The 23,393-nt window shown below is 35.4% G+C and overlaps 1 protein-coding gene across 3 annotated transcripts in view; it reads right to left on the reverse strand.

Annotated features, from left to right (window-relative positions):
• LOC110115723 (CLP protease regulatory subunit CLPX1, mitochondrial) overlaps positions 1-23,393 on the reverse strand; it is a 46,316-nt gene that overhangs the window by 14,852 nt on the left and 8,071 nt on the right. For all 3 annotated transcript variants that reach the window (XM_028693486.1, XM_028693485.1, XM_020849050.2), the window contains exons 2-7: positions 20,362-20,423; positions 20,102-20,205; positions 19,869-19,948; positions 15,537-15,587; positions 4,907-4,981; positions 4,751-4,828 (exon numbers count right to left, since the gene is read on the reverse strand). In XM_028693486.1, coding sequence (XP_028549319.1) covers positions 4,751-4,828; positions 4,907-4,981; positions 15,537-15,587; positions 19,869-19,948; positions 20,102-20,205; positions 20,362-20,423 — 450 coding nt within the window. The remainder of the gene's footprint in view (positions 1-4,750; positions 4,829-4,906; positions 4,982-15,536; positions 15,588-19,868; positions 19,949-20,101; positions 20,206-20,361; positions 20,424-23,393) is intronic.

Raw genomic sequence — 23,393 nt, forward strand, 5'->3', positions numbered from 1 at the left:
TTTTGTGATGACATGTATAGGGAGAGGCAAAATTTCTGATGAGATGAGCCATAGTAGGGAAATAAAGAAAATTCTCAAACTCTCAATTCTAAAAATTTGAATGAGCCAACTTTGAATTGAGGGCTATTGATAACAATAATGTTGAGTTGACAAAACTTTATTAAAATCCATTCAAAAACCTTCCTATTCGGGCGTGCGGGACCATCGGCGGCGTGCGTGCGTGCGGCTTCCGCCTGTTTCGCGATCTTTGGCCCGTGAACCGGTCCCGCCTGGACCGGCTGGACTGGTCCAGTGGACCGGTCTAACACATAGTTCATTAAATGATTTGGCACTTTATAGATATAATTCACTGTTTTATATATATTCATATTCATTGCTTATAATCAAGTCTTATACTATTCAAATCATCAAAGAACATTTTGACTTAAAAGAGTTGCATTAAGCTAATTATACTTATGAATATAAATGCTCATGTCAGTTCATATATTCAACATAGAATGTTATCTTCTTTCTTTATATGTTTAAATTTTATATTAGAACTATTTATCTCATTGGGAATGTAAATTATAAAATATTATTCAATCGAAGGAAAAGAGTAGGCAGAGCGTCAGGCAGATGACCATTTTTGCCCTGTACAATAACTGTTTGGGTGAATAATTGTGGGATATATTATCGAAAAAAATATGTATAATGTGGATTAAAGACTTTAATATGCATTAATTTATTTTTAAAGTTTATTTACAAGCTCTGTATTGTACTTCATCATCATATTTATGCATGCTTCCATATCAATGCTTATGATGTATACATTAAATCACTATAAATGCTCATATCTGTTCATTGAATGATTTGACACTTTACATATATAATTGTTTTATATATATTCACTTTCATGTATTGTAAACTTTGGTCCTTTTTGTTCTTTGGGCTGCTTGCTATCTCTCGGTTTGGGCCTTGACTGTTCTCAGGTTGGGCTTTGAATGCATTAGTTTTGAGTTGTTATCTTGGGATCTACTTGGTGCTAGCTCATTAAAGCTTGAGCTGATGTTTAGCTCATTATTTGGAGGAGTTATTGCACTTCCTAGCTCATAAATTGTAAGAATTAATTAGATTCATTCCCTCCCCCTAGTGGCTCTTAGGTTTCTTCCCTTGGTTGCGTTTATCTCTTCCCCTTCTTGTGTCTCTTCGGTCCCTTCTTTGTGTTGTTCCCGTGAAACCTGCTGGGTGCTTGTGTGGGCTCTTCGGTTTCTCCCCCTGGCTGCTTTACCGTGGCCTCTCCTTTCCGCTTTTCGTGTTGGCTCTTCGAGTCCCTCCCTGGTTGTGTTTCTCGTGGCTTTCCTTCCTGTTTCCTGTGCAGATTTTGGGGGCTGTTTTGTGGTGTCTATTGCCCTTCCTCTTCCCCTTAGCTGATTGGTTTGGTTGGGGATTTTAGGTGGCTATTTGGCTGCCCTTTTCTTCTATATATAGGAAATGTTTTGAATGTTTAAAAGAGTTTTTTTGAGGATGTTATGATGAAGTAATTTTTGGATCTAAAAACCTGAGGGTTTTTCTTGGAAAAGCTTGAGAGCTTGTTCCACTTCTTCCTCCCTTTCTTGGGATAACTTGCGAGTTACTCTACTTCGTCTAGTCTTCTAACCTCTTTCTTCTCTCCGCAAGTACCACCCCATCTGTATCTTTCGTCTCAAGTAAAGAAGAGCTCCTTTAGGTGTCTTTCTATTATGAAATTAAAGTTGTAAGTGTCGTTTGTAAGAGTCTTTATATTATAAAAGTTGTATTGTTTCTTATTTTGTCTATTTTTTAGAATTTCGTGTATTTTCTTTTATCCTAGGAAGAGTCTCATTTGCTCGCAAAAATTTGGGGCTTTTCCCAAATTTTTGCTTGCATCAACTATTCAAATCATCAAAGCATGTTTTGACTTAAAAGTGTTGCATTAAGCTAATTATACTTATAAACATAAATACTCATACAATTTCATATGTTCAACATAAAATGTTATTTTCTTTCTTTGTATGTTTAAATTTAATATTAGAATTATTTATCCCAGTGAGAATGAAAATTATCCAATATTATAACTATAATTTCATTGGAAGGAAAGGAGTGGGAAGAGTAGTAGGCAGGTGACACCAATTTTGCCCTGTATAATAACTTTTTGGGTGAATAATTGTGGGATGTATTATAAAAGAAAATATGTATAATGTGGATTAAAGACTTTAGTTTGTATTAATTTATGTTTAAATTTATTTACAAGCTTTGTATTGGATTTCATTATTATATTTATGCCCGCTTCCATATCAAAACTTATGATAGATATATTAGATCACTATAAATAGTTATGTACATTTTTGTGACAGTCAAGTTTGACAATTTTTCATTTATTCGATTCTGATTAATAAAGTCAGGATGAGTGTTAATGAGAAATATTTCTAAATTGACAGTCTACTTCTGTTACACTTCATGATTGACTAGAGGAGGCTAAAATGAGGCATGACATGTGTAATATTGTTGGAAGGAGTGCTTATGTCCAAAATTGGATTGATCTTCTATTAAAAAAATAGTAAAAACAAGTGCTGAATCGCTGTGAAAATCATTATCAATGTCCATTATAAGAGTAGCTCCTTATGCCAACAACTCAAATTTATTCATGGATCTTGAAATTATTGATTAAAAAATCCTTTATTCAAAGGAATTTAATTTTCCAGTGATATGATTCATTTATTTTCTCTATGTAAAACTTATATAAGACCGCATGTTCTTCTTTATTTGAATCAAGTGAGATCAATACAATTTCTCAGATTTTCTGAATGTTATCAGAGCCTTATGGATATATCCTTGGATATTTACTAAAACCGTCATTGATGCAAAATTTCCTCTAATTGTAACCTTGCAAAGACAAGCTCATGTAAACATGACCCAAACAAATTCATAAGAAAGACCAAATGAGGGAGAATTTAATAAAGAGGATATTAAATGGCCCAAAGGATTATTGTAGATGTTAAAAAACCCTAGCGCCTACTCCTTGGGACTATTAAGAAAGTTTTCCCTTCCCTATGTATTAAAAGCCTTCAATAAGTCCATCAAAAACAATTGGATCATAAATTTAAGAGCCACATATCAAATTACACAATCCAAATCAAAAATTTAGCACCCACACTCCTTGTGCAAGTAATAGAAACATCTTTGTTGGTAATGACGCTTTCCATAGTAGCAAACTTAAGAGACATCTAAATCAATCCACTATTTTTTTATCAGAAGTACGTCATATTCTTAAGCTTTCTATAAACCGAATGTTCATTAAAAAACTCACCCGTGTTCTGAATTGCAAATTAACATTTTTTTTCAATGAAAAAGGATTGCTCTAGTCCCATGAACCATCAAGGGATTTCATGAGTATTATGAATGATCAACCTTTCTCTTTCATTTCATCCTCAAATAAAGACCATCTGGCTTTATTCTCATCGTCTTGGTCATCATTCGTTTGGAATCCTAAGAACTGAGTTTCATTCTCTCTTTAAAAGCTAGCTGATGTTAAATTTTTTCATTCTGACGTTTGTGAATTTACGAAGCATAAACATGTGTATTTTCTAGCTGATATTGAAAGAAGTACTATTCAATTTTTCATTCATAGTAACATATGAGTTCCTTTTACTATTCACAAGCACTAGGTGGTTTGTTTATTTCATAGCCGATTGTATTATGTTTCATGAATTTTTTTTTTACTTGGATCTAAATCAGACGTGTATTGCGCTTATTATATTGAATAATATGATCAAAAACAAAATTGAGTTGAAAATTTAAATATTTTGATTTGATAATGCTAAGGAGTGCTTAAACCAAGATCTTTATACATACCTTCTAAAAGAGGGAATAATTCATGAGTCTTCATGCATTAATACTCAATGAGAAAGTAGTTTTGAAACTTGCTATTTAGTAGCCACAAATAGAGCCTTGTTATATTAATAAAATATTCCATAATTAGATTGGGGAAAGATTGTCCTCATAGCTAGCTATGCATATCATAAATATGCTACTTGTTAAAAGGCGTTCAATAGCATAAAAGGATAATTTAGTGGAGTAATTCAGACTAGTTTTTTTTTAATTCCCTCCGCACAAATGGCCCTCCTTATACTAATTCCCCTACCCCTCCTGAATTTAAATTACAATTTTGAAATTTTAGGCCCACCTAAAATCATATTTTCAAATCCTTCCTGGATCAGTGAAGATAAAAAGGAAATATAAATTTTCGAAACTTTGAACCAAGTTAAAAGACAGCACAGAAAAATTATAAAACTAAACTAATAGCATATTACTTACAGTTCCAACAAAAATTTTCAATAATGGCAGATAAGAATACTATTAGCTTAGGAAAGAAGAGGTATTAGATTTGACTTATGTTAAGAAAGATAGAGGCAGACCTAAAAGACTTGGTTAGAAAATATTAGAAATGATTTTTCTTTATTAGATTTAAACGAGAATTTGACTTTTAATATGACACAAAGGAGAAAAAAGATTAATGTAGCCGACCCCACATAATGAGATAAAGGCTTGATGTTGTTGTTGTTGCTGCTGCAAAATAAGAAAATTAATAATTCACTCATCAGATTAAGCTAAGTGAACGAATGAATGTCAAAATTTTATCGAATGTAGGAAGAACAAAACTTGAGGTTATGTAAATGTTAAACATTTAAATAAAGTAAAATGAAAAGACTGCGCCAAAAATAAAGGAAAGCTCATCCATTACTGTGCTACTTACAGTTCCTTCAAGCATTTTCAATAATGCCTGCTGGACACCTTCACCAGAAACATCTCGACTAATATTAAGACTCTCAGACTGCAGCATGCAGAAGAAAATGAGATTTTTCCTGACAAAAAAAAAAACTATAACTCAAAAATTGAAAATTTCTAGGACCTTCTTTGCCATTTTATCAACTTCATCAATGTACACAATGCCTTGTTGAGCAGCTTGTACGTTGAACTCAGCAACCTAAATTCAGCAAAAGGAAACTATTTTGTAAACACTTGAAAAAATACACAAACGGAAGGGCAATCAAACCCAAGAGAGTAGAATAAAGTAACACATTGCTATTAAAATTTCTCATAAGCAGTGGTTTTCAATAGACAGTAAACGTACAAAAGACTGACAAAACAATTGGTAAATACAAAATACATCAAAATAATGACAAAAAATGGTTGAATTATGAATACCCCAACTAGAAACAAAGTTTATGCCTCACTGTACACTGGACGTTGGGCCTTAACGGACACTTAAGTATGCCAAGGTCCCTTAATCGCATTAGTTGGTTAAAATAGAAGAAACACTTAAGGCCTTGCTTGGCTATGGCTTCTCAGGCCGGACCTAGGCTTTCAAGATATAATTAAATCTATTTTACTAAACTAAAATAACTCTATACAAACAAACAATATTTTATATATTATCTATTACATTTTCCCAACATTCTGGGTGGGCTAAATTTATGTCTATACTTAGACCAGATCTGACCAGGATGGGCCTGCTGGCACGAAACTGACTAGTAGATTAAGTCTACTTTACAAGTAAATCTTAACATTACACTCACTTTCCTTCCACTTGAACAACCACTAAACCTCTTGCACGGAATTGTATTTAATTTAGGAGGGAGAGAAAGAGATGGGGGCCGGCCAAAGGAGTGGAGAGAATTGTTTAGGTTTGATGATGTAGGAATTTAGAATTGATTCCCAATCAATTTCAGATTTAATTATTCCTTGATTGAGCGAAGACTTTCCAAAATTAAATTAAATAAATTAGGAAAGAATTTGAATTTTCAAATTCGTTTGAATTTGAATTCAAAAAATTTACCAAAATTAAAACGACTTAATTAAAGAAAAAATAAATTTATGAGGGAAAAGGGTGGGGCTAAAGCCGACGGCTAGGAGGAGTGGGTAGGGTTTAGGTTGGGGCGGCGGTTTTGGAGGGAAATTCAATTTCATAAATTTGAATTTGAAATAGGAGGGAATCAAATTCAAAATGCTGAAATTAATTTAACCATAGCGTGAAAGTAATTGGTGGGATTGGAGGCTTAATTAGGCGAGCATTAATGGGCCTTTTAATTAGGTGATTTAAAGCTTGCCAAGTGGGGAATATTAAATTAGGAAGGAGTATTTAAATCAAATCCTATTGGAATTTGAAATAGGTTTGATTGGAATACTTTCCTAAAATAAGATAACTAATTTAGGAAAGGATTTGAAATTTAAATTCATTTGAATTTAAATTCAAAAGCTTTCCAAAATTAAAACAAATCCAAATAGGAAAGAAAGAAACTAGGATGAGAGGGCTAAGGAAAGTGGTGGCTTGGTAGAGAAAGTGGTGGTTTGGTGGGGTTTTAGGGTGGAGACGGAGAGGAGATCGGCGGTTGGAAGAATGGAAGGGTGGTGGCCGATGGTGAAAAGGAAAGGGGGTGGGTGGCCAGTGGGGGGGAAGAGGATGGGATGTAGAAAGTCGGAGGCTAAGGGAAGATGTAGCCAGCGGTTAAAGGAGAAGGACGTGAGGGATTAGAGAAAGAAAATAAATCGTGAGTCTCGGACCAAAGACTGAAGGGTATTGCGTTGCCCATCACTAAGGGACTTCAACCACGAGCCCGAACAATCCTACGACTGGTGGGTATTTCAGAGAAGGACGTGAGGGATTAGAGAAAGAAAATAAACCGTGAGCCTCGGACCAAAGACTGAAGGGTATTGTGTTGCCCTTCACTAAGGGACTTCAACCACGAGCCCGAACAATCCTACGGCTGGTGGGTATTTCATTGCTCTCACATAGAACTTCCACTCTCCTAAGAACTCTCATCGCTCTCAAGAACAAAGTGTAGAAACAATTTTTTTTATTAATTCATCATTGATCTAATACAAGAGCAATGGCCTCTATATATATGTCTTAAAAGAAACAAAAAAATAACTTTGCCCCTTGGGCTTACATAAGACAAGACCCTTAAGGGTAAAGACGAAAAATGCATAATTAAATAAAAAATATAATATAAAATGGATGGATCTAAGCCATCAATTTTCGTCTCTTCCTTTGATTAACATCCACCGTCGGATGTCCTCATTAATAATGGAAAACAATAACCACCAAAATCCCTTCATTAGGACTTCAGTAGAAATAGGAATTTCCTCAAATTCTTCTGAACTTTTCTTGACCTATAATCTACAACCCAAATAGAAACAAACAAAAGAAATAAAAAAAAATGCATAAATCATTACCTCTGCCGGATATCCTGGCAAAACGATCGCAAATCCTGCTTTGCTGCAGTCGCCATCCCTCTGCAGTCACCATGGGTTGCTTCGTCCAAGGGGGCCTTATAGACCTGGGATGAATATTTGTCTAAGGGGATAAATTTGAATCCACCTTAGCTAACAGAGGGCTTTGTGCCCTATCGATCATATCTTATTGATTTATATCTCAAGGATTTGATGTCATTAAGGAGCGTATTGGCTCTGGCCATAACCGGTATTTCGTGGTGCCATTTGGCGGCAAAACCACTAGGTTCAGAGGGCCCAGGGTCATAACCGTTTATCCTGCGGTGGCATTTAGCTAAAAAATCGCTGGTTAGAGGACATGTACCACATCCTTATTGGCAGGAGATTGTTTGAGAATGGATCCTAGTGATATTTTCGACTAGGCATTTAGCTCTTTATGAGCTGAAGTAAAATTTATTTATCCACCTCAGTAAACTGTTGCGGAGGGTGGATGATTTTGCTTTAAGTGATTTGAATAATTTGATTTCAGTTTTAAATATCTTGGAGTTTGAAATTTGTTGGGTTTTGGACTTTGTGAAATTTTTGAATTTTTGTGGATATTTGAGTGGAATTTGGAAGGCATTTGAAAGTATTTATAAACCCCTCCGGTTGAGATTTACATTCAACACGGCCGTCATCAGGGTGTTTGGGATCATTTTCATTTGTAGCTTGAACCTTGTCGATTCGGTCGGGCTGTTGACCGAGGATCGGGTTTCTCGTAGTCTTTGTGCATTTATTTGTGAATTTTCTCTATTAAAAGCCTTGAAGGCCTGATATGAATGTATAAGATAAATATTCCGGTCGACTTCGTGACCGCATATTTATTCGATGACTGGAACCCTGTTTAATCCTATTTGCCTGCTTGGGAGGATCGGATTTCGTAGGCTTTGTATCTATATTAGTGAATTCATATTGTTATAGACCTTGAAGGCCTAATATGAATATAATAAAATAAATATATTGGTCGTCATCACCGTTTACTAGTTTGATTGTTCTAACCTTGTCGACTTCTATTGATCTGTATAGAAGGATCAGGTTCGAACTTGAATTCACTTATTGACCCACGTAGCATCCTTAGGCGTCACGTGTGTTCCCACAACACGCTCGCCGAGGCCCATGTGGGTTTTTGTAGGCATTTTGTAATTATCTATTGAACCTTGTCGATTTCTATTTACCTGCTTAGGAGAATCGGGTAATTTGATAACCCGCGCAGCATCCCTAGACGTCACGTGTGTACCAAGAACATGCTCGTCGGGGCCCATCGGGTCAAGATTGTACTTTCCCCTTTAGTGTATCTATGTGTATACAATTTATAATGCACGTGCAGGGGTATTCTGAAAATATTTGTAAACACCTTCTATCCGCTTGTGTGAATATTGCGGATCCGGTGGCATTGCATTGCAGCTTCTGAGTTTAGTTGTTCGTTGCTTTGTACAGGTAGACTGTCGTGCACTACTTGCATGATTTGCGCAGGTAGATTGTAGTGCACTAACGAATCTCCTGCTTAGCTCGTAGGCATTTAAATTTGGCTTAATCATGTTGCATTTTTGCTTGTGGGTGGTACATTGGATGTATATGAGTCTTCTACAGTACCTCGTAGGAGTCCCATGCTTGTCGTAGTGCTTCGATGTTTGCCCATGGATGATATGTAATGTATATGGCAGCTCTCCTATCACGAATTGTAGAAGCTTGCATCTGATAAAACTCTTCTGCATTTGTCTATGAATAACATAACAGGTTTCATACAATAGCTCATATAAGCTTACATTTGTTTTTTATATATATATATATATATCATCATGCTTAAGCCTGTATATGACTAGTATATTTGTTGACCACCACATGCTCCTTAACTGTAAGGATATCGTAACATCCATTGCCTATTGCTGATTAGCATTCGTAGGCTCGTTGTGTGTATGGTAAATTCTCTATCATTGTTAGCAGATGCTAACGCTTGCCATTTACTACACAATATGCACTTGTGGGGACTATTACATCTTTTTGCAAGATTTATATGGTTGCTTCCATCATCAGTATATGATGTGTAGCACTCGCTAAGATATTCTAATGCATCATTTGCAAGTGGATCACGTATATGCAATAGATTCATGTTCATGCTTGTAGGTGTAGTATGCCATTTCATACACATATTGGTTATATATTCCTTGTTGTCCTTTCCAAGCAACTTTCTCCACTGGCATAGTTTTCATGAATAGAAAATGACTTCTATTGAAGGTTTCGTAGATTTGCAGTTCCACTTACAATCATTTGAATGCTATTGTTCAAGGGGTTCCATGTCAAAGCGCAAGCATCTTTATTCATTTGCATAGGGCTTGAATGACATCTCCTAATTAACACTCGTATTCAAAATGAAAATCCTTTAAAATTCCATTAAAATTTTATGTCATTATCAAGTTAAGTTTATGTTCATTTCTCATTTGGATTTGATTCCAATCAAGTCCAAGCTTATAAGTTATTTTGCTTATGTTCAAATCAAGTACACATAATGTATGAATCAATTTCAAAGCTTATGTCAAGTTTATAGTCAAGTTTTAATTCAAGTTTTCATTTAGCTCATTTGATTTTCCAACCAAATTCAGTCCCAATTCATGTCCTTGTTTGAGTTCAAAGCACAAGTTCAGCTCATGTTCACAAGTCTAGCTTGAGTCTAAGTCCCCTGTGGTTCGAGTTCTTTGTCAGCTTCAGTCCACATTCAAGTTCACTTTTGTTCGTTCATATGGCAAGTTTAGTCTCTCTCTCTCTCTCTCTCTCTCTCTCTCTCTCTCTCTCTCTCTCTCTGTCTCTGTTTACTGGATCGAAAGAAGCAAGGGGTCGTGAGGGAGATCGCGAAGGGGAAGGGAGGAAGGAGCCGAGTGGATCGTGAATGGAAGAGGCGCAGGCTATGGTCAGGTGTAGAGAGGGATCGAGGGCTTGGAGTTCAACGTGGAGAGGAGTTCGGCAGAGACAGTGCCCGGGGCCTCCATTCGATGCCTGTATTGAACGACTTGAATCGAGCGAGATTTTCACACGCGAGGGGATGGGCAACTATCGCGTATCCGAGACGGCGCCGAATAGCAGACTTGCGATCAGATCCTGGCGTGATTTCTATAGGGATTCGAGCAAGATTCGACACAAGTAATGATTTTGAGCTTTTTATTTATTTCCTTTGTCTGCTCTTGCTTGGATGCTTTAATAGAGGTCAACAGAGTCTGAACTGAATTGAACATTAAAATAGACAAGATTGAACGAAATCTAAAATAAAAGCTTGTAATTTGACAAAATGATAAGCATTAATCATGCAAGCAAAGATTGAATAGATAATGCAATTATATATCCACAATCGACAGCAATGAATCTCATTAGAGTATCAAGGGATCATCATACAAATACTACCGGAAGGACTTGGCATACTTTGAAAATAACAATGTGATATATTTAGATGTATTTAAATGAGTATCAATGGAGAATTGCAAGCAACGACTTATGATAACTGAAGTTTCTGTACAACTCAAATATAAACAATAAATTGCAAAGTGAATGAAAATGAAAAAATGCAGTGTATCTACTAGTAAGTGTAAAGAAAACGGTGGACTGTAGGTAGTTGTTATTTGCCCACAAACAAAGATCAGGCGATCCCTGATGAACAAAGAGGGCTCATGTATGAATAGGGAAAGCTGCTACAAAGGATCTTGAAAACCATTTGCTCAAAATGTGGTTTCTAATGAATGATATAATTTATTCATGAGGGATGTAGAGGGATCTAACTTCTCTACAAGGAACATAACGAACACATTTGCCCACTTATAACTGATGACGATGGCTAAGATGTGAAAGCAACGACTCCCCTACAATCGAGATTAGATATCTTGTGGGTACAAATGACGGCTACCACAATTATTAAAAGATACACAAGTAAATGTAACAATTATCAATCAACATACATGGGGAGATCATTGATGAATGCAATCCATTCAACAATCAATGTTAATATACAAAGTGAATGTGCTAAATCGTCCCTACAAACATACGATGTCATGTCACAAATGATATGACATGCTCGTGAGCAAGGTATGAAGAATATTTGGTAGATGAAGCAGCTGCCTTACAACACTTCTACCATCAACATCAGAACATAAACAACCATATTCAATCTTGCAAGCAATGAAATAGGAGGGGATATATAATTTGATCCCGAACAAATATACAATCAATAATTCTTATGAGCATTAGAAGACATGCAAATAGATGTGGCAGTTCGCCAGTCAACAATACATAAGGAAATCAAGAACATATACAAGCACCTACAAGCTGTGTAGTAGAAGATAATAGATGCTACATCATCCTTGTAGTCAACTCCTATACAATGTCAATCAAATATGTTGATCATTTGCAAGTAAAGATGAAGGACATGCGACAAACACAGGCACCTACAACCTGCTATGGGAGACCCGCTATATGCCCAATCTATTATCCACAAACAAAATGCAAAAATGATACATCAAATATGAGTCCCTACGGGCCGTCGTGAAAAACCTGTCAAATGTCCGGAATACTCCCGCAAATGCACCATAATTTGTATACACATAGGTACACTAAAGGGGTAAATACAATCATGACCCGCATGGGCATAGCTGTCAATAGCGCAAAATAGCGCGCGCCATGGCGCACGGCGCGGCGCGGCGCACCTACGGCACCATGTTCATGGCGAGGCACATGTGTTTAAAATAGCGCGCGCTATTTGCGCCACATGTGAGCCATGGCGCATTGCACACGGTGCAAAATAGCGCGCCAAATTGTTTTTAAATTTTGGTATACTTATGAATATGTTTTTATACCGCTCGGTACCGCTAGTTACATGCTCTGTACCGCTCGGTACAGCTCTGTACAACTAGGTACACGCTCGGTACATGCTCGGTACCGCTCGGTACATGCTTTGTATCACTCGGTACAGCTCGGTACAACTAGGTACACTCTCGGTATTGCTAAGTACATGCATGATACCGCTCGGTACCGCTATGTAAATGCTCGGTACCGCTCGGTACATGCACGGTACCGCTAGTTACATGCTTTGTACCACTCGGTACAGCTCAGTACAACTAGATACATGCTCGGTACCGCTCCCTAATTTCCATACAAACGAACTTCAAAATTTCTCTTACAAATAAATTTTGTTCCGCCAGGGGGCAGCGCCCCCTTGGACCCCCGGCAGCCCCCATATTATGTTTCTTGGACAATATTATGTTTCTTTTATCTAAATTTGTTTGGTTTTAGGTGATCATAAAATGTCAGATTCAGTTCTTATAGGATTATGAAGTAGTGGTATCGATGGTGATGAAGAGGATTATGAAGTAGGAGACAATGTTGAAGAAGATAATTAAGCTTTTTTAACATTTGCTGCTGATGATGATTCTCAAGAAGAGTAGATTAAATTCTTATTTGATCTTTTAAAAAAAAGATTGTAGTATTTGAATTATGAGATATTTGAATGTTACTTAGTCAAACTTATATATGTTATGGTTGTATTTTATTATTATGATAGATTGTCTTTCATTTTTAATAATATTTCATATTCATGCTTATTATTTTATAATTTTTATATAGCTTGCGCCATGTTCAAAATAGAGCGCGCCGCGCCGTGCGCTATGCGCCATGGCTCCAAATGGACCTTTGCGCCATGGTGCGCCATTCGCCATTAACAGGTATGCGCATGGGCCCCAGCGAGCGTGTTTTTGATACACACGTGACGTCTAAGGATGCTGCGCGGGCTAAATGATGAATCTAAGTTCGAACCCGATCCTTCTTGATACGGTTCGAACCATTAAATAAATATGCGGTCATGAGGTCGACCAAGATATTTAGTTTATACATTCATATTAGGCCTTCAAGGCCATTTATAAGAAAAAATTCATCGATAAAATCATACACGTATGGGCCCCGACGAGCGTGTTATTGGTACACACGTAACGTCTAAGAATGTTGCGCGGGTCAATAAGTGAATTCAAGTTCGAACCCGATCCTTCTATACTGATCAATAGGAGTTGATAGGGTTCGAACCATCAAACAAATATACGGTTTTGATGATAGGTATATTTGTCCTAATACATTCATATTAGGTATTCAAGGCCTATAACGATAAGAATTCACTAATAAAGGTACAAAGCCTACGAAACCCGATCCTCCTAAGCAGGTAAATAGGAGTAGACAGGGTCTGAACCATAAGATAAATCTGCAGTCATAAAATTGATCGGAATATTTATTTTATATATTCATATTAGGCCTTCAAGGCCTTTAACAAAGAAAATTCACAAACAAAGGCATGAAACCTGTGAAACTCGATCTTCCGTCGATAACTCGACGTAGTCGACAAGGTTCAAACCACAAATGAAAATGACCCCAAAGTCACCCCGATGATGGCCGTGTTGAACGAAGATCTCAATCGGAGGGGTTAACTTCAAATACTTTCAAGTGTCACCTAAATACCCACAAAGTCCAAAATCGAAGATTCCAAAAATCCCAAAATATTTAAAATTGAAATAAATCATCAAACACTTAAAACAAAATTCATCCACCCTCCGCAACAGTTTATTGGGTGGACAAATCAAAATTTACTTTAGCTCACAAAGAGCTAATGCATAGTGCATAGTTGAAAATATCACAATGATCCATTCTCAAATAATATCCAGTCAGTAAGGATGTGGTACGTGTCCTCTAACCGGAAGTTTTGCCACCAAATGGTACCGCGGGATAAACGGTTATGACCCGGGGTCCTCTGAACCGAGTGGTTTTCCCGCCAAATGGCACCACGAAATACCGGTTATGGCCAGAGCCAATACGTTCCTTAGTGGCATTAAATCCTTTATATATGAATCAATAGGATATGATCGATAGGGCACAAAGCCCTCTGTTAGCTAAGGTGGATTCAAAGTTGTCCCCTTAGGTAAATACCCATCCCAGGTCTACAAGGTACCCTTGGACGAAGCAACTCATGGCTGCCGACAAGAATCCTTTTGTCAGGTTGGGTCGACTACCTCCTCTGACTAAGTAGACCATGAACCATGATAACCCGGGACGACGGAACCATGGGATCTTGATCGGGTCCATCATCCATTCGCCCACCATCCACTTTAAGTGCAAAATGGTGAAAATTTCTATTTAAATATCAAACATTTTCCAAATTTCCAAATCTCAATGCCCATTGCTGCTACTATATGCCTGATACTACGTATCTATGGATACAACGTATCTGATTAATGACTAGCCTTAATCGAAAGTTCTCTCTTGTGATCGGGAGGGGTAATTAACTATAGGGGCTTGCGCCTATTGGAAACTAGAACTCATATCATAAAGTCCTCACAAAATGAGAGCTAAATCTCTGGTAGTGTCTTATCTACAAATCCATCTGCCTTCCAAAATTTACCCCGGAACTTAATTCCGTTAAAACTCCCCCTCGCCAAAGAAGAAAAGCAATTAGTGGGCGGAGGCCGGGGCCGAATTTTCGGAGCCCACAACTTTAGATTCATAAAATCAAAAGCCAACATAGCGCTAATGTTTGGGAAATAAAATGAATGGGCAGGCCCATAGGCCGCATCTGTATCAAGAGATTACTGATTGCGCTTAGCCATTTAAAACAATCAAGCATTCAAAAAAGAATAGCCAAATCAGCCTGTTAAATAAAAATTTTAAGAAAAAAAGCTCCAGAAGTTTTATTAACTGCTACCAACATAAAACTGAATAAAATTTGAGAAATAGAACCAAAAGAAATTGAAGAAACAATCTGTGGAAAATTGTAAGATGCAATAATTCAAGCAATTAGCTGCAGTTCTCTAACGACCCAAACGCAGGCATATAATTGGAATCAATGACTGACAAAGCCTTTGAAAATGAGCACAGCATGAATTCTATATAGCAAAAACAGTGCATTACATTACCAAGGGCAAGATTAACCATAAACTCTTGAAAAGGCATCTCCGCATACACTAATTTAAACTGGATATCATTATCATTAGCTTTAGTATTATTGATTTGCAAAAAGATATCATAGTGTCAACACATGATGCTTCTTTTCAAAGTTGGAAATTACACTGAAAAAAATGCTAGATGCAGTAACATACAAATAAGGAGTAATGCTTCACAAAAATGATGCAAATAACATGATCATAAAAAAGGTTTAAGAGCCAGCAAAGTCCTCATCAAATTTAAACAATAGAGCAAGACAGTAAAACTATTAGAGAATATGTTTAGTATATGCATTAAGGAAATTTGGTACATACCATTAGCAATTTATGTAATATTGACTCAACATCTTCACCAACATATCCTGCCTGCCAGATATCATTAAAAATTCAATTTTAGAAACTTACCATTCACTAAGAAGAGGAGGATGCATATCAATAGAAACTTACAGCCCTCGCAAAAACTTCACAGAATATCTATTCAAAATATTAGATTTTACTAATCTCAAAGGAGAGGGAAAAAGATGCAAATGAAAAGCAATAAGTTGGATTAGCAAATGAAAAACATAACACCTACAAGCTTTCTAATGCAAAGTTTTAGTACTGGAAGGAACATAAAGCAAACAATAATATGAGCTAGAATTCCCACAAGTATGTTAATAATAGGCTGGATTCACTTAGGAGGCATGGAAAAGGCTGCTACTTTCACGTGGCACCAATGAACATTGAAGTCATACTATCCACAAAAAAAAATTATGGATTTTCTATTGCCTGGATTGTTATAGAATAATTTCTGGTACTTGGGATAACATTCCTGATGCGAAATGAGTAGTCAAATAATTTTGTTCAGATTTTTAGATGTGACCAGATTAGAAAGTAAGGATTCCAAAAAAGATGTTTTTTTTATTGCTTTGTGCTATCTTGGTTTTCTTTTCACTTCAGTAGCCCTTCAAATCAAAACTTAAAAACAGGTACAACAGAAATTGTCATCCTTGCACCACTAATGTGACACTAAAAGCCTTGAACTCTTCCATTTCCCACAAAAAACTAATCGTTTTGATTGATGTTGATCTGCAAGTTGTCCAGGCCTCTGGGGTCTATGTAAATTATCCTTTCAAGGTTTCAAAACTTGATCCCTAATCTCAGTCGCAATCCACTTGATGCATTTTGTTGGACTCACTAGTATCATAATATGATCAATTATGTAAGGATTCCATGTTAAATCGCACTAATAATACTATAACCAAACACAATAACAAGAGAAAGCTGAGACCTAGACCCAATGTCCCTTGATTATTGATTTAGCCCTAAAGATGGTGGGCTTAACTCAATTAACTCTATTGGGAAAATTGTACTTTAATATAGAGAGCAGGTATGAAGAAATGGATAGATTGCCTCCACCTAAATTGGAAGTTATTGAATAATTCACAGTAATTTCTTGACTAAAATAAGAAAGAAATATATTCATTCTTTCTATGAAGATGCGGTTGCAGGATACTGGAGGGCCAAATTGGGGCAGAAATCTTGGGATTCTTGTACATGGAGTATTGCCAAGGTTGGCAAGCATGCAGCTGTAGTAATGAGAGCTTCCTTGGGTCACTGACATGGCTACTTCTCCACCCTTGGATGGCATTCTATGGTAAGTGGTTTGGGAAGATTTACAATATTATTTCCTAAAGATTCTATCATCCACTGTTGGTAACTTTTTAAGTGCAATTGCTGCCATTTTATTTCTTTTCTTTTATGGTTTATTACTTTGTATTTTATAAATAGAATAATATTTTAGACAAATAAAAAAAATGGGGCATTTCACCTTTCTTTCTCTCTATTTTGTGGAGAAAATAAAAATCAATGATATTCTTGCAGGTCTTAATAAAGATATAGTTTATAAATTAATAACATACATCAATCATAATTTTTTTTAATCTTTGTATTTTGTAATAGGCTTGAAAATCTCGAGGGAGTTCAAGCCTTTTCGCCAATGATTTTGAGCCACAACAGCCACACTCAGGAGGGACCATGAATGTGTCAATGGCATCAAGTTCGCAAGGCCATTATGACAACTATTGTTCGACAGTAGCCTGTCGTCCTCTGTCGAACATTCTTCAAGCATCGCTCTTCACATCCCCTGACTCAGAATCTAAGATCAACTAAGGGAGGTAAAAAGTATGGTTAAATCTAAGATCGATGGAATGCAAAGATTGTCTTCATTCCTAGCCAAATCTAAGATCAATGGAACGCGGGGTCTTCAATATTCCCTAATGATGAGAGAGAGAGAGAGATGTTCATTTCCCAGCCATTCTTTGATCGTTCACATTTATTATTTTTTTATTTAATATTTTGTCTTTCTAGAGATAAAAATAGGAGAGAGGAATTCTCTCTTTGTTTTAGGAAGAAGCAGGAAAGAGAGTGGAAAAGTGGGTAGTAGCTGGTTAGAAGACGAAAGATGTAGGCCAACGGACTGAGTGAGTGCAAAGGGGCAACAACTTCTATGGGCCAACGTGTGACTAGGACTAAGAATCGTCGGCATTAGAGAGAGTGTGTAGGTACTTCTACTGGAGGGCTACAAGTCTTTTAGCTGATGGTGCAGCGGCTGGGTTTAAGACGGGAGTCGTAAGAAGGGAAGAAAGCAAGGGGACGGGCAAAGGGCTGCAAGTGGTCGAGCATTGAAGTCAATGAGTAGGGTAACATACGTCTGCAGGGAGGTTGATAGCAAACTGGCAATAGTTAGGTAGTTAGACAGGTGAGGCTGCAGGTTGGGTCATGCGCAAGTGCTCGGTGGGTCGAATAGAGGGAGAAGAGCAGGGAAGCGGAAGCTTGCATGAGACTGAGACTAAGAGAGTGGGAAGGAGTTTTTGGCGAGAGCAGGTCGTGTGAGGGAGAGACTGAGCATGAATTCATGAAAGAGGAGAACGGGCTCACGATTATGAGAGAGGAGAATGGACTTATTGGGGTGAAGACCCCTGGTAATATGGTTTTGTATTTAAGTTAATTCAACAGTCCTAAATGCATCGTTACTATCCATTTTGTAAAGGAACGCTATCCAATCAATTTCGACTTTTGGTTAACATGATTTGGACAACTTTTGTGCGGCACAGTATTTTTTCGTTCTCCATTTCACCATGCCTAGTCTAGTTGACATCAACCGAGTTATAGAGGTCAACAGTCATGCATGCCCCTTACGAAGCACATATTAATGTTATTACTACGATTCTCAAATATCCAAAAGGAAGCTTTAGAAAGGGACTTGTTTTTAAGAAAGAAGAATAAATAATTATAGAAACCTATACTAATGTTGATTGGATTTGATTTATAGTAGATAGAAGATCTACTTTTGGATATTGCACATATGTGTGAGATAATCTTATTACCAAGAGAAGCTAAAAATAAAATGTGGTTGTAAGTAGTGTAAAAGCAAAACTCAAATAACTGGCTAGTTTGGTTACTGAATTAACCTGACTTAAACTACTCCAAAAGAACTTTGTGTAACAACTAAGAATTTTATATAACTATTTTGCGACAATCATATGGTTATCAGTATAACATATAATCATTTTCATCATTACCAAACAAAGCATGTAAAGATAGATTGACGCTTCATCAAAAAGAAAATTCATAGGAAATAACTATGCATTTTATAAATTTATTTTGTTGATCAAACTACTAACATTTTAACCAAAGGAATGGATAGACCCCAACATGAAAATTTAATTCATAAGCTTTCTTTGTTTGATATTCATAAATTGGCTCAAGGAGGAGTGTTGAATAATTTGCAAAAATTACTATTTTGTAATAAGAAACAAATATTATCATTCCTTCTAAGGACTTGCAGCAAATGAAGACAAGATAATGGTGTGGTCCACTTTAGGGAGAAAATCTTGGGACTTTTGCACCTTCCAATTTTCTAAGGTTGGCATGTATGTGGCTTCTCCGCCCCACAATGGCATCCTATGGCCAGCAGTTTGAGCAAATTTAGTATGAATCTACAATATTATTTCCTAGAGATTTTACCATACATTGTTAGAACCTTTTAGAGTGCAATAGTTGCATATTGATTTTTTCTTTCTTTCTGGTTTATAACTTCATAATTTTACTCATCATATAATCTTATAAATAGAGCCATGTTTTGGCTTAATAAAATATGGAGCATTCCAATTTTCTTGCACCCTATTCCTCTTCTACTTCTTTCTTTCTTATAGAGTTTATGGGTTTAGATCACAAAAACAATCTCTACATATTGCAAGAGTAAACCAACACACATCATTCCTTAAAAAATCCTACATTAGTAGAAGGTTCATGGGGTAAGCCCAATTGTAGGCATTTAATCCAAAAATAATTGTAGCATACATTCGACAGAAAAGGAAGAATATCAATTCCATATTTTAGATTATAATCCCTCATTCAATTTCAACGAAATGAAAATGTGCCCTAAATCATTGAAGACTTAATTCTCCATAGCTCTAGTATTACCTTTTATAAGTACTTTATAATCAATTTTAAAACACAGATCTCAATCTGTTTTAAAACATGAAAGATCAATTTTCCAACATTTGTATACATTTCCAAGATCGCATCATCTAGATAAACAAAACACGTAGACCAACAAAAGTAAATAACATATGAAAAAGATAAATTCATCTACGCACTTGCCTGAGTCAAATTTGTTGCATCAGCAATAACAAATGGAACATTTACAAAGCGAGCAAGTGTTTTGGCAAGTAGCGTCTTCCCTGTCCTTCCAATAGTATCACAACACAGTGAAACGTCAGAAATCGAATAAATATAACCTTGAACTTCCGGGGTGACCTTAAACTTGATTATTGTTGGTAATACAGAAAACTACAGTATAATAAAGCATACGGGCTGAAATTGAAGTAGCATACCAGAGCCAGTTGGACCCATCAATAGTACATTGCTCTTCTCCAACTCTACATCACAATCATCATCATGGAAAACATGATCAAGTTTCTCTGAGTCTGGTCCAGGCCTATATATAAATCAGCTTAATATTGAAATTTCTCGCCTTATAGTTTAGAAGTTCTTCAGCATTAAAAAGTAGCAAAACACAAAGGAACACAAATAGACACAAGGCTCGTTTTTTTGGCATTTATCGACTTAAAAATAAGGTCACATGAAGACTAACCCTTTGTCCAGTGATGCAAGATAGATTCTTTTATAATGGTTGTAAACAGCGACAGAGAGCACCTGCAATTAGTAAACAAGATTATGAAAAGAATTTCCAAACTTCTGTTCAAAAGAAACCGAAGACAAAACAAGTAGTTCATGTTGCAGAAAATGTGAAACAGCGAATAATTAGAAAACTAGAAATTCAGGATTTATTTGAAACAGCAAGAATTTTCAGTTAAAACAAAATTAGGCAAGGACTAAAATTCCATAATGCATTAACCTTCTTGCATTGGTCTATGGGGAAGAACTCTTGAGTTAGAGCAGCTCTGCAGGTAGCCTAAGATAGTGAGTGTCAGTTAGCCTAAGATGATAAAGATTTAAAAAATTGTTGACAAGGTCATGGGTTCGAATCCTGCTTACATTAGATTTAAAAAAATAAACAAATAGTAAAAAATGAGATATTGTAATATATAGAACTATTAGCAATCTAATTTGATAGTCTTGCCACTTTCCACTTTATGTGCTCATGATAAATTGGCATGCACATGTATGTGTAAAATCCATATTTATGTATAAAAATGTGAAAAAATTTTTGTTTGTGCTTGTGTTTATGCTAGTCCAAAAATATAAATGGATGATCATATTCGTAATCATATAAGATTCTTATCTTTGTGCATTTTTAGTGCATGAGTATGCATATCTATATTAGCATATACACACATGCAAATATATATATAGACTCAGAAAAATCCTCTATACATTAACAATGAAAGAAATAGTTTTAGTTGAACCAGCTTGCTATATCAAACACAATTTCCAACATAATTTAAATTAATTATGATGACTATAATGCTTCTCTTCATTGGATTCTTCAAGGTAATATAAATGGGTACTTATGCTGATCCTTAAAAAGTAGCTCTTTATAAAGAAAATTATGAAAAAAAATATATACTTCTCTTAACTCTGTAGAAATTCTACATAAGAATAATGAAGTAAATAAAATAATCACTAATATCCTTAGGATTTTACATTATAAGGATAAGGAACTTAATCCATTTCAAGAATAAGAAGCCAAATTTTCAATGAAAGGACAATTTTTATTATTGGGAGATGCATAAGGTATGATGAAAGCTTTCTATATTAAAAATATCAAACAAAAATATTTTTGAATGTTTGTCATGATGAAAGAAACAATCATAAAGGAGATTTTTTTCTTGGATTTAAAGATGGTGAAAAAATTTGATGCATAATTAATTAGATTACCTACTCGTACTAAAGATATTTATAACCAATGGGTAATTCCAAAAATCTCTGCAATACCTCCAAAAAATCTCATTAAAGACCAATGACAATTGTATTTCTTCACAAAATTATAAATCCCTTAAATTTGTTCATACACAATCACCACAAGACAAGATAAATTAAACCATTTGTATTCAACAACTATAATGTCTTAAATAATGATTTCAAATAAAAATTAATGAAAAATTACAGTATACTCAAATTATACTAAAAAAGACTCAAGATCCTAATACTAAACAACCATCTCAGGTAGAATTCTCCATATAAAATCTTTGTGATGATCTAAAGAGGAAATATCCTCATAAAACGCCTGAACAAATTAAATAAAGAATTGTGAAAGATCATCAAAGAGAAATCTTTGATTTATTCTTTACATCATGTCTTCCTAAGAAACCCAAATCAGGAAGATAAAACCTTCTCTATGAAAAATGAATCCCCATCCAAGCAACGAGCTGCAATATACAAGTCATGTAAAACATTGAGGAACCATGACTCCACTAACAGCAAACAATATGTGAAGGGAATCAAATGCTTTTAATAAAGAAGTTCACCCACATCTGTTCTTTTTCATAAGCTGCAGACAGTTAAACAATAACGGCTTACCACAACACATGGCTACAGGAAAACAAATGCCAATAGATAGATTCCTCAATTAATGACTATAGGAAAAAGATTTTTGACTAGGTTGTATATTTTTTTAATTTTAATGTCCTCTGAGTCTAAATATAAGAGTGTGTGAATATTTGAAAGGGCTGAATGAAAAAGAGTGAACTCTGTTTGGCTTGAGAATGCTTCCTTTCGCTATTACTTCCTCAATTATAATATTATGTTTTTAAGATTCAATAAAAGTTTATAACAAAACAATGAATTCAAAAGATATCATGTGAAAACATATTTAACATATTTTCGGATGGAAAGATATTTTCTCAAGCTAAGCTGGCCTCCCTGAGAGGAATTTTCTCCGTCTCTTTGTTTAGAATTATTTTTGGTTAGGGTCATTCAACCATTACTCTTTCCTGAGATCCAACCTTCCCCCATCATGCAAAAATTGATAGAATAGAAATCAAATACCGACTTAGAATTAAAAATATATTCTATATTAAAATCAAAATTAGACAATTGATTCATATAAATATAGTAGAGACAAGATTTTTGGCATCCTTCCGATTAATTGATTTAACTACACTACAATCAATCCTAGTCAAGAATTTTAGTTCTTGGAATTCAATAATGCATTGAACAATAAAAAGCATATCTTTCTTTATGGTGAATTCCATTTTTCTATAAAGTATTTGCCTACATTCTACGGAAGAATTAGGGGTTCGTTTGAGACGGCTGCAGTTGTCGATAAAGCAAGTTGTGAAGTTGTTGTAGAGAAATCTAAGTTTTGAAGTTGTTGTTCATAAAGCAATATATTTTGTTTAGGAAGTATAACTATCGAGCTGATGTGCTACAACTGCATGGGAACAAATTACGTTTATACTCTAATAAATATTGAGATGAAAGGAAATTGATTAAATGTCAAAAAAAAATTAAAATTTATATGATAACAAACTAACAATTCTATATTAAAATTGAATCCACTTTATGAATTTTAAATATCAAAGTAATACAATTTCTTTTACAATGGACAATCATACTTTTAATTTTTGTTATTACTTCATAATGAATATACTTTTTCTAATAATAATAAAAATATACTTCGATAAATTTTTAAAATTTAATTAAAAAAATTAAATAAGTATG

The sequence above is a fragment of the Dendrobium catenatum genome, unplaced genomic scaffold, assembly GCF_001605985.2.
Source record: "Dendrobium catenatum unplaced genomic scaffold, ASM160598v2 fragScaff_scaffold_306, whole genome shotgun sequence".
In the NCBI taxonomy this organism is placed as follows: Eukaryota; Viridiplantae; Streptophyta; class Magnoliopsida; order Asparagales; family Orchidaceae; genus Dendrobium; species Dendrobium catenatum.